Source organism: Vanacampus margaritifer, chromosome 19 (genome assembly GCF_051991255.1).
Source record: "Vanacampus margaritifer isolate UIUO_Vmar chromosome 19, RoL_Vmar_1.0, whole genome shotgun sequence".
In the NCBI taxonomy this organism is placed as follows: domain Eukaryota; kingdom Metazoa; phylum Chordata; class Actinopteri; order Syngnathiformes; family Syngnathidae; genus Vanacampus; species Vanacampus margaritifer.
In genome coordinates, this window is record NC_135450.1 from 17,693,656 (window position 1) to 17,705,757 (window position 12,102).

General features: G+C 45.6%; 1 protein-coding gene across 2 annotated transcripts; it reads left to right on the plus strand.

Annotated features, from left to right (window-relative positions):
- The first annotated feature begins 166 nt into the window (after window positions 1-166).
- On the plus strand, window positions 167-11,898 carry sec63 (SEC63 homolog, protein translocation regulator). Of its 2 annotated transcripts, XM_077552907.1 has the most exons (19): window positions 179-545; window positions 1,998-2,097; window positions 3,726-3,840; window positions 4,476-4,588; window positions 4,690-4,751; window positions 4,834-4,892; window positions 4,982-5,032; window positions 5,094-5,202; window positions 5,384-5,478; window positions 6,300-6,432; window positions 6,518-6,610; window positions 6,763-7,056; window positions 7,140-7,222; window positions 7,474-7,542; window positions 7,618-7,776; window positions 7,843-7,995; window positions 9,211-9,411; window positions 9,868-9,972; window positions 10,282-11,898. In XM_077552907.1, the coding sequence occupies exons 1-19, from the start codon at window positions 422-424 to the stop codon at window positions 10,414-10,416; spliced, it is 2,253 nt and encodes a 750-aa protein (XP_077409033.1). In that variant the 5' UTR covers window positions 179-421; the 3' UTR covers window positions 10,417-11,898. The 2 variants fall into 2 exon arrangements, with proteins under 2 accessions (XP_077409032.1, XP_077409033.1); XM_077552906.1 differs by having other exon boundaries at window positions 167-545; window positions 7,618-7,995.
- Window positions 11,899-12,102: the final 204 nt, after the last annotated feature.

The window sequence follows — 12,102 nt, forward strand, 5'->3', positions numbered from 1 at the left end:
CTCTAAATACACATTTTTAAACAGACTATTTTTATGATCGTATTTTTTCACAATGACAATTACAGTTATTGTATCGTTATCATATTATTGCTTTTGCATTCTAAGATTTGGAGGAATGGGTGTTTTTCGCCATCTTGTGCGCAGTTTAACCTGCTGGGGGTGGTCAAGACAACAGAAGGAGCAGAGCGAGACGCGCACCAACGAAGAAGAAAGATCCGATTGCGCATGCGTACACCACGTATGCTTCTAACTCATCTGTCTGCTTGCTAGCTAGCTGGCCGGCTAGCTAACGCCACTCAACGGCAGAAGCAACAGCAGCGGCAGCAGCAGCAGCAGCAGCAGCAGCAGCAGCAGCGACGGGGGGACGTGCCGCGGCGGCGAACGACGCTTGGACACCCGCCGGACGGCCGCGACTGACGAAATGGCCGGCCAGCAGTTCCAGTACGACGACAGCGGCAACACGTTTTTCTACTTCCTCACGTCGTTCGTGGGACTCATTGTGATCCCGGCCACCTACTACCTCTGGCCCCGGGATCAGAATGCTGGTAAGGCCCCGACCGACGTCGGGCTCGGTTGCTAACTTGAGCTGAGCTAAGGCGTCCCTTACTTCGACAAGTGTCCCCAAAGCAGCTTGTGCTTTTATTCGCTGGCCTTAATTAAGCTTAAGCTCCGTGCGCTAGGACGCTCTTTGTCCGCACTAGTATCGCTTTACACAAAGCTACTGTGTGACATTTGTGCTTATCACCAAGACATGCGACTAGTGAGGCAGGATTGCGCACTAGTTGACTTCTGCACGCAACTAGTCGTACTCGATGTGTTGTTAACACGTAGAATTGTGTCATGTCATGTGTCGTATTCTTGATGTTCTCTTAAGACATACTCGCCATATAACTAGTGCGAAGGGAAAGTATCGTTGGCAGACACTTGATTTTGATTTTACCGACACATAGCCCGTCAACTTTACAATAAAGTCATATTTACCGCTTGTTAACGTGTTGTCATCCCAGTTAATTCACACATGTAATCCTACTGGCTAACGAAGCGACTACTTGAAGCAAAGGCTGCATTTCGAATCACTCGCTATCCTCTTTTTCTTTTTTTAAAGGACATGATGGAACCTGTCCTTCGTTAATGTTCATATTTTTCCAAATGGCTTAAACCCATACGAATTGTATTATGCGGGTCATTAAAAGTAATTGACTGGATTTTGCTCAAATCAAGGCCTTAAATTGCTACTAAGAAGAACTACAAAGTCCATTGGAAGTAAATATTTAAGTACAATTGGATGTAAATACATTGTTTGTCATGCTTTATTATACACACAGCCTTGTGCAAATCAATCAATAGAATACGATTTATTAATAATAAATGTGACTCCAAAAATATTTGTGGGGACGGATGACTAGTTGTACTTCACAATGAGTTGCTTCATGTTCCAAATACCAATTGGTCTGAATTTGAAAAGAAAAACGTACTGCTCCTGTCACTAATGTCCAACATGAAACACAAATGCTACCTAGTGGCAGAAAATTACTTCAACACAAATCAATGACTCAATGTTTCACGTTCCTTTCAACTGTTTAGTATATCTTTTTCATTTCAAATAACTATGGACTCAATATTACTGAATCAATGAACTAAAATATAAGCACATTTGTATTTGGTAACAATAAGTGTCCACTTTTATGTTAGTAAAATGTGTGATTCTCGAATTACGCCATAGTGACTTTTTAGTCTACTATCTATAGGTTTACGAAAAGGTAGTGATTCGGGAGGTGGCGTTTGGTCCATTTGCGTAACAGCCGGCTTTATCACTCTGATAAGGGCTTGTCAACAAAATGGGCCCTCCTTTTCCGGCCTTTTTGCAACATATCCCACCAAGCTTGACTGGCATTCTTGCCGTGTCATCACAGGCAGCAGATACGTAACTAGTAACGTTGTTACAAGTCAGGTGTGGGTATTTGCTTACTGAAACGATGTTGATGTGTGTTTTGCAGAACAATTGCGCCTGAAGAGCCTGCGGAGGGTGCACGGCAGGTGCCTGTGGTACCGACTGCGACTGATGAAGTCTCAGCAGAGCGTCGTCCCCACACTCAAGTGAGCGTTTGCACATCCTCTTCAGGGGAATCGCACAGTAGACGATCTTGAATCATTTTTCAAAATGTCCCGGCCTCACATCCCCCCTTTTTTTTGAACGCTCGCGGTGCTGCGCTACAAAAAGACGGCGCTCTAAAATTAGATGCGTGTGTCGCTATTTCGGGACGAGGAAGCTGACAAGAAGATACGACGCGATGATCAGTACGGGAGCATGAGAATGATTACCAGAAAAAAAGATGTGTTCTATAAATTTGGACTTGAATGGCGTGCATTTCTTCTATTTATGGTTGTACGACATTTCTTGTTGTATTAACGACATTACGTATTTTTCGCGTCCTTTTGCAGTATTCGTTCTCATACAATTGTGTCGAGTCTCAGAAAATTATAACGACAAGTTAGGACTTTTTTTCTCTGAAAACAAACAAACTTGTTTTAACACTGACTTTTTAAATTTTATGGCATTTTATGTTTTCTTGTAAAATGACAACTTTTCCTTGACCAAATCATTTTTTTTCCTTATGGAATTTTGTGCTGGACATGTATGACTTAATTTTCCAGTTTTTTTTTCCCCCTCTTAATTTTACAACCTTATCCTTACAATGTTGCAAAACCTTACCTTGTAACATTCCAACTTTTTAACTTGACTTTTTTTTTCCCCCTCATATTTCGACTTGCTTGAAATGAAAACAATTCATGTAGCTGTGCCATGTTTGTTTTCTTTATTCTTGTATTTGGCACTTTATTCACAAAAAATCAAAGACACTGCAACTTGTAGTTTTCTGTAACTTTTTTTTTTTCTTGATGACCCCCCTAACATTAGGACTAGGATTTGCTTGCGTCAGGACAGGAGCGCGATTCCCCCAGTGGGCTGGCGTTCAGTATTCCTTTGTCATGCTGTTGATCGGTTTATCCTTACACGTCCCCTCCCGCCCCAGTCTCGTCCCACCAAAATGTTCCCGCCGCGTGCCGGCGGCGCGAAATGTCTTTCACGAAGCGGCCGACGACGGCGTCCGTCTGCTTCGAGCGGCCGCGTCACCGTTTCTGGCTTTGGTCCGTCAGGGTTTTGTTTTTGTTGCAACTGGCCTGAAGCGGAGGACGGGTCGTCATGGCAACAGATGCTGATGCAGCGCAGGCCTGCGGGCTTTGCTATTGTCATGGAAACAAGTTCAACTTCCACGCAAGGATGCCAAAAGTCTCAAACCTGGAAGATGCTACATCCAGCCGCATTATTTCCATCAGGAGCCTACGCAAGAAATGTTTTCAATGTTCGACCTTTACAAGATAACGCTCACTTTTGATTGGCTACCAAAAAAGTTGCATAATACTACGACTTGAATTTTGGAACTTTTTTCCTCATATCTCAACTGGTATGTTTTTGAACTTTATTCCAAAATTTTGACTTAATTTTTATGCCATTACAACTTTTTCCTGATAGCATAACATGATTTTTTTTTTGTTCTGTAAAGTCTCAACAATCTCCATCCAACCATTTAAATAGAATTTCCTGTTGATGGCCGCGTTTAGTTGATGCTGCGCAAACGTTCATGTTTACAAGTGTCACGCTTTCTGTAACACGTGAACAAGCTGCGTGTGTGCACGCGTGTGTGTGTGTGTGTGTGTGTTTTCAGGAAAGCTGCCTTGTTACTTGGCTGGGTCGTGTTCCTGCTGCTTGCATACAAAGTGTCCAAGTTGGACCGGGAGTACCAGGAGTACAATCCTTACGAAGTCCTCAACTTGGACCCGGTACTTTTGCATACACTTTGTCAAACACTTTCGAAAAGCGGGCTTGACTTATTTGGGCAAGTACATTCTGTCTCATCTCACAGTAATTTAGTGCCATTACGTGAAATGTAAAATTCAAATGACTTTCTTGTAACATAGCAACTTTTTATGCTACAAATAAACTGGACTTTTTACAATTTTGATTCCTTATAAAATTGTGACATTTTTGCTAAATTACCTTTTTTTTCCCCTCATATTAAAACTTCATCCACGTAAAGATTGTCAAAAGCACAATTACGACATTTTCTTTACATTTTTACAACATCCTCCTGACATTCACAAAAAAAAAAATCTTGTCTAATTGCTCATTTTTACTAGTAAAGTTTTGGGATTTTCATGTAAAAAAAAATTCATGAAATTGCGTCTTTTTTCAGGTAAATTTCTTCATCCTTATGATATTGAAATGAAGACTTTTTGAAATTGTTTAAATTAAAACTTAAGTGGCATGATCATTTATTCGCAAATATCACACTTTAGACTAATCATGGAAAAAACAATTTTGTTTTGTTTTTTAATGAAGTACAAAATGTTCACATCAAATTCAGAATTCAACTTTTCACCTGTGAAATGCTGAACTCGCTGATGTTGTTGTCCAGGGGTCGTCGGCGTCGGAAATCAAGAAGCGGTACCACGTGCTGTCGCTCAAATATCATCCGGACCGACGCGGCGACGAGGCCACCTTCATGAGGATCGCCAAAGCTTACGCCGCGTACGTCTCTCTCTCTCTCGCTCGCCCGCCCGTCCGTCCGCATCGTCACGCTCGGCAAATGCGGCTTCCGCTTTGACGTAGTGTCCGTTGTTTGCTGGCAGGCTCACCAATGAACAGTCGCGGAAGAACTGGGAAATGTACGGCAACCCGGACGGTCCAGGCGGTGAGTTTGCGTCCTGGTCCGACGACAAAACAATTTGAGTCAATCCGTTGGCTGCTTTTCAAAAACCTCGTTGTGTTTGCAGCAACCAGTTTTGGCATCGCTCTGCCTGCCTGGATTGTGGACCAGAAGAACTCCATGCTGGTGTTTTATCTTCTTCATCATGTCAAAGCGCTGAGGTCATGAAACGCGTCAGTCGACGTAACAATGAGCCCCCGTTTGTGGTCTTGCAGGTGCTGTTGGTGTATGGGCTGGCCTTTATGGTGATCCTCCCGGTTGTGGTGGTGAGTGTCGCAAGAAAGGTTTTTCTTCTTCTTCTTCTGTACTGATGTTTGTGTGGCGCAGGGCACGTGGTGGTACCGCTCCATCCGATACAGCGGCGACCAGATCCTCATCAACACCACTCAGCTCTTCATGCATTTCATGTACAAGACACCCAACATGAACATGAAGCGTACGTTTCTTTCTTGAGTCGGCGCGAAAAGTTGCAAATGTTGGCAATAATATGCAGAAGTACGCTATCAACACTTTGTTGTGTCAGATGACATGCACGCACAAGAATATAATTAAAACAGCATCAAAATACAACATTTATCATTTGCAAGTAGAAGATTTTATTTTTGGGGTCATTTCAGGCTTGGGCATGGTGCTAACAGCCGCGTTCGAGTTTGACCCTCGCAGCAACAAAGAAGCAACCATCCGACCCACCGACAACATTGAAGTGCCACAGGTTACAACTCTTTCATTCTTTTTTTCAGTGTGTCGCTCAAACCCCTTCAAATAAAAAAGCGCTGTGTTTTAACTCTTTGACTGCCAGACGTTTTCAGAAAAGGGATGCCGTGGGTGCCAGTCGATTTAAGCATTTTGACTGATCTTTCAAGGTCCACAGAAAATTTTGTGTTTGGACTATGGAAACACACATACTACCAAATGAAAGATTGGACTCTCATCTTTCATCAGAAAAAAAAGTTTGTTTCTACCTTATTCCGTTTTTCAGTAATCAACAATAGAAAATGGTTAGTTTCACCTCTGTTTTAAAATAAAACGTCTTTTAACGTCTTTGGCACTCCTCCATAGGATTTTACTAAACGTTATTTAACGTTTTTGGCAGTCAAAGAGTTAAAATCAGTTCTTAAAAGGGAAGTCAACACCCCAAAAAATTCTGTCGACTAAAAGATGACATCAATGTTGCTCAGGTAACAACCAATCACAGCACAGCAAAAAAACAAACGGGTGAGCTGTGATTGGCCGTTGCCTGAGCCCTGTGCAACTGTGATGTCATCTTCAATCGACAGCAAGTGGCAAAATGGCCGCCCCCTGAGACGGATAAAAATGACTGGGTTTTGCTTCGTGACTCAAATTCCACAAATGTAATATTAATCAGAATGTTGTTTCGACTAGTGAGGTCACATATAAAATATTATTGTCAAGAAATGTTTACGGTTGACTTTCCCTTCGACCCGTGCAAAATCACAGAACCCTTCTTTATTGAAAAATAAAATAGGATATGTTGAATGAAAGACGCCGCCTTCTTTTTCCCCCATCTTGTAGTTGATTCGCGAGCTGGGCAACATCAACGTGAAGAAAAAGGAGCCCCCCTTCTGCTACCCGTACAGTCTGAAGGCCAGAGTGTTGGTCCTCGCTCACATGGCGCGCATGGACGTGTCTGAGGAGCTGGAGGAAGGTCCGACCTTTGTGTACATGTCAAGGAGACGCCGTGGCCTTGGAAAGCAACCTTTAACCCGGACGAGGCGTGTGTTTGGCTTCAGATCAGAGATTTGTGGCGAGGAAGAGTCCGGCTCTCCTCCAGGAGATGATCAACGTGGGCTGTCAGCTCACCATGATGGCCAACAGCAGAGGAGGTCAGCACGCACGCACGCACGCACGCACGCACGCACGCACGCACGCACGCACGCACGCACGCACGCACGCATGCACGATCGATATATTTCGCTCACGTGGGAGGATCAAATGGCCTCAAGTCAAGAGTGAAATGTGAGCAATGTTTGTCCAGGTTTCCACGCCCCTCGTCTGGTCACCATCGAGAACTGCATGAAGCTGACCCAGATGATCGTGCAGGGCCTGCAGGAGTCCAAGTCGCCGCTGCTGCAGCTGCCCCACTTTGAGGAGGAGCACCTGCGCTACTGCATCTCCAAGAAGTACAAAGTCCGCAGTCTGCAGGACCTGGTCAGTCTCAAGGACTCGGACCGGCGCAGCATGCTGCGCTTCCTGGGCGAGGAGAAGTACGACGAGGTCATGGCCGTGCTGGGCAGCTTCCCGCACATCACCATGGACACCAAACTACAAGGTGGGGGGGGCCGCCACATGCGCGCGCGTCTCGTGGGATGATTGACGGCCCGCTGACTTCCTCTCCGTCCGCGTCCTCTGCAGTCCTCGACGACGAAGACAGCAACAACATCACGGCGGGCTCCATCGTCACGGTTACCGTCACGTTGACCAGGAAGCGAATGATGGTAATGGAAACATACTTTTTTTTTTTTTGACAATTTGAGAAAGGAAGAAAAAAAAAAGGCGCAATTATTGAATGGGACAAAGTCTAACCCACAAGTACAACTTTTTGCTGAACAAAAAGGTGTCATTTGTTGTAAGTCACACACAAAACTTCTTTTTGAGACACATGAGCATTTGTCCAGATGAACACCAGAGGGCGCTGTCGCCCATTTGCCATGTAAAAGTGCATTAACTGTGCCTGTACTTGTTGTAGGACGTGTTTGAAAAGGAGCAGGATCCCCAAACATGCCCAGGAGACGAAGCCGCCCCCACCGAGGAAGTGGTAAGGACCAACTAGCGATGCATTTCAGAAGCCACTTGAGCATTTAGTGAGGTTTTTTTTAATTTATTTTTACAGCAGGGAGATGCAAGTAAAGCAAAATCCAAGCAAGTGTGGCAAAACAAGAGCAAAAGCACCAAGAAGACAGCAAAATCCAAAAAGAAAAAGCTCACCAAGAAAAAGGCCACGCCCACGGCGGCGAAAAGCAAGCAGGCCAACGGCAGCGTGGCGGGAAACGTAAGTCGTCCGATCGCGCCTCGAGAAATGACCGCGGCTATAATGCGGCTGTTGCGCACGTGGCAGGAAGTGGCGTCGGCGCCCGAGGAGGAGATCTCGGACAAGGGCAGCGAGTCGGACGAGGGCGAGACCAACAAAGACTCTCCCAGCGAGAGAGACGACGACAGCGACAAGCAGAGCGACACCGAGGTGGACGAGATGGCGGGAGACGACGAGGAGGTTGGGAAAGCGCCACACGCCTGCCATGACCAAAAACGACTCCGCTCTCCTAGAATGCACCCTCACCATACCTGTCTTATATCACACCTGATATTATCTAAGCTTAACCGTAATATACCCAAACCCTAAAAGTAAATGCAGCCATCCTAGAATAGACCTTCACCTTAGCAATAGGTTACCCTAGAAAACACCTTGAAGCGAGCATTAGATGATCCTACAACACATCTTAACCTTGGCAACAAACGACTCTAGAATGCAAGACAAGATGATGCTAAAATGCGACCGAATCGTAGCTGTGTGCTCGACTATCCCAGAATAGACTCAAACTTTACCTTGGCAATGAAATGTGCTATCCTAAACTGCACCCTAGTGATGGCACGAGACTAGGATAAGCCCAAATGTGCGTCTAAAGACGCCATAACCTTAGCCTAAGATCCGCTCTAATCATAGTTCAACTCTCTTAAGTCTTTGACTGCCAGACGTTTTCAGAAACGGGATGCCGAGGGTGCCAGCCCATTTAAGCATTTTGGCTGATCTTTCAAGGTCCACAGAAAATGTTGTGTTTGGACTATAGAACACACACATACTACCAAATGAAAGATTGGACTCACATCTTTCATCAGAAAAAAAAAGTTTGTGTCTACCTTATTCCGTTCTTCAGTAATCAACAATAGAAAATGGTTAGTTTCACCTCTGTTTTGAAAAAAACGTCTTTTAACGTCTTTGGCACTCCTCCATAGGATTTTACTAAACGTTATTTAACGTTTTTGGCAGTCAAAGAGTTAAAAACACACATACTACCAAATGAAAGATTGGACTCACATCTTTCATCAGAAAAAAAAGTTTGTTTCTACCTTATTCCGTTCTTCAGTAATCAACAATAGAAAATGGTTAGTTTCACCCAAATGCTCTGTTTTGCTTTCCTCCACCCGTTTAAAAAAAAACAAAAAAAAAAACTTGGTGAACGTCTTTTAACGTCTTTGGCGCTCCTCCGTAGGATTTTACTAAACGTTATTTAACGTTTTTGGCAGTCAAAGAGTTAAAATACACCCTAACCTTAGCAATACATTATTTTAGAATCCACCTTTAGCTGAACAATAGATGATCCTAGACTCCACCCTACCCCTTGGCAACGGACGGTCCTTGACCAGACGGTCCTGGAATGCCCCCTAACCTTGTCAGTGACCCAGACCATCTCCGTGCGACCCTTGCAAGGAGTGGGAGGCGCTGCAGCAGAGCATCCAGCGGCGAGAGCGCGCCCTGCTGGAGACCAAGTCCAAGGTGACGCACGCCGCCTACAGCCTCTACTACCCCGAAGAGAAGCAGGAGTGGTGGTGGCTCTACATCGCCGACCGGCGGGACCAGACGCTCGTCTCCATGCCCTACCACGTCTGCACGCTCAAGGACACCGAGGAGGTGGGGCCTCAATAATCATCATCATCATAAGAAACGTCCCCCGTTTGTCGCAAAATGGACACAAAAAGAGAATTGAGACGATTAGCTTCGTGCAATTTGATGCTTCCTGTCTTTGTCTGGCGTGCTTGGTAACCGTTAGACCAAGTCTCGAGTCATTGTTGGTTGGTTGAGAGACACCTAGAAATGGACCCTAAGACCTAAAGCAAAATTGGAAGTTAAACAAAGACAACAATAATAATAATACATCAAAAAGGAAGTCATTCACGTAGCAGCGCTTTGGCATGCGGCATGTCGCGTTCCCGATGTGGCCGAGCGCCTCGTTAGCGCGATGGACGCGTGCGCGTTCTGTAAGGAAGTTGTTGTCCGGCGTGGGCAAGCCGCCGCCATTTGCCCCAACGCTGTCGTGAGGCGAGCGGGCCCACGCCAGACAAATGTTTGCCTCGCTTTGTTGTCCAGGTGGAGCTGAAGTTTCCGGCACCTTCCAAAACGGGCAACTATCAATATTCCGTCATCATGCGCTCGGATTCCTACTTGGGACTGGACCAGATCAAACCGCTCAAGGTGAACAAACAAACAAACGGACGGACGAACGAATGAGTGAAGGAAGGAATGATTGCGCAAGTGAGTTAATGAATATATGACAAAATGATACGTGATTTAGTAAATGATTGAGTGAATGTGGTTAAAGTGAGTTAGATGAGTGGATGAATGAATGATTGTGGCAGGGTGAGTGAGCGAATGCGTGGCAGTTGACAATGAATGAATAAATGTGAGAGGGTGAGTGAGGCCGTTTTTTTCCCCCTCCGTGTTTTGGTGTGAAAACGATGTGAGCGCGCTGTTAACGCGTGTGCGTGCGTGTGCACGTGGCAGCTGGAGGTGCACGAGGCCAAGGCCATGCTGGACAACCACCCCCAGTGGGACATCCCCGACACGGAGGAGGAGGACGAGGAGCAAGAGGACAGCGACGGCATCGAGGAGAGCGAAGACGACGACGACAACGACTGAAACAGGCCATCTGTCCGCGCCCCGCCCCCTCCCCCCCACATCACGGCCCCGCCCCCTTACTTCCTCAACACACGCGGACATTTTTGTACACGCTGCTCCCTCCACGTCCTCGCCGACATGCCGGCTGGCCTCTTTTCTACGTGCGCTCGTCTTTCTAACCTGGCGAGAATGTGTGCAGGTAGGTGCGATCGAGTGGGGAGCGCAGCGGCCATCTTGCGCAGCGGCCATCTTGCGCGTGCGGCGACTAAATTGTGTCTTTTGGCCTCCAGTTGTCGCAATCGCTCGGCAACGCCTTCACAACAAATGCGGAAGTGTCACCGTTAGAATTTTTCTCATCAGCTCATCGAGTCCTTCTGTTGCGTCTCGACTTAGTACACAGCCAGCCGGTCCGGTCCGGTCCGGTCCGGTCCGGTTTTGTCGCAGCACATTCCAGCGTGTCGTCGCCGCCGCCCTGAGAAGCCTTACAAATATGAGCAGTGTGAGGAAAAAATCAAAAATGGAAAAAAATAAAGTCCACTTGGGTGCCATGCACTCGCCATTCTTCTCGGCTCGGCAGTATTTTTTTCTTTTAATTTTTTTTGGGGGGGAGTTAGCGTAGTTAGACTTTAGCGCCCCCTGTCTGCGTGATTTTCTTTTCAATGCTAATTAGTGTCAACATGGATACCACACAGTTAGGCTCTTCTTTTTTTGGTTCTCTTCAAAGCTGTGTTGAAAACGGGGATGGGCACCTTATTTCTTTTTTTTGGGGGGGGGGGGTCTCCAGCATATACAACCCACCGAGGAGGTGGCACATACGCTGATAGTGTAGTGCGTACGTACGCGCGGCCTGCCGATAGAATGTCGCGTCGGTGATGTGACGGCGGGCGGACAAATGTGCTGCAAAGCCTCGTCGGGAAAACCGTTTTGAGCGTTTCTCTCATGGCTTTGTACTCGCACGCTCGTGACTAGTAGAAGAATTCCACACACTCGTCGGGTATGGGAGCGAGAGCCCCTCGTAGCGACAGACTTCCTGTATTCGAAGTACCCCAACTACTCCCCCTCTTCTATCCGCCACTTGTTTACAAAATGAACTGTCATTGTAAATGGATTTTTGAAACAAAACAAACAAAAAAAAGTATATTATTTGTATTATGTCAAATAATAACTTTTAAATGCCGGCTGGACAAGCGTGCAGCGACGCCGCGTACAGAAAGCCGTCTGAACGTTTATTTGACTAGTACACGACTTGTCCTTACCAGTAGAACAATTGCGCGCACTAGTCGTGTTTTTGGAAGCGATGTTGAAACGGCTTTCTGACTTTTCTCTCCTTCAACCGCCACCGACTTCCTGTATTCAATCAAAAATACCCCAACGATAACAACTCCTCGTCTTCTATCAGCCACTCTTGTTTACAAAATGAACTGTCATTGTAAATGAACTAAAAAAAAAAAAAAGTATATTATTTGTATTTAAAATCATTTCAAATAAAAACTTTTAAATGAACCGTAGAGGTCAGTTTTTAAGGAAATATGTGGGAATAAAAGGGTAAAAAGAAATAAATGCATATACCGGCAACATTTTGGCAAAAAAAAAAAAAAAAGATCAAATGTATGCAATTTGCCAGTGAAATAAATCCAAACTCTTCATAGATTGAGACTCATTCACTGCCATTGACGACTATAGACGTCAAAAATGGACTGGGTTGCT

Coding starts and splice junctions, on each gene's coding strand:
- sec63 (XM_077552906.1), top strand. CDS start 422: ATGGCCGGCCAGCAGTTCCAGTACGACGACAGCGGCAACACGTTTTTC. Junction 5,033..5,093: donor TGATCCTCCCGGTTGTGGTG/GTGAGTGTCGCA, acceptor TGTGTGGCGCAG/GGCACGTGGTGGTACCGCTC. Junction 9,412..9,867: donor CGCTCAAGGACACCGAGGAG/GTGGGGCCTCAA, acceptor TTTGTTGTCCAG/GTGGAGCTGAAGTTTCCGGC.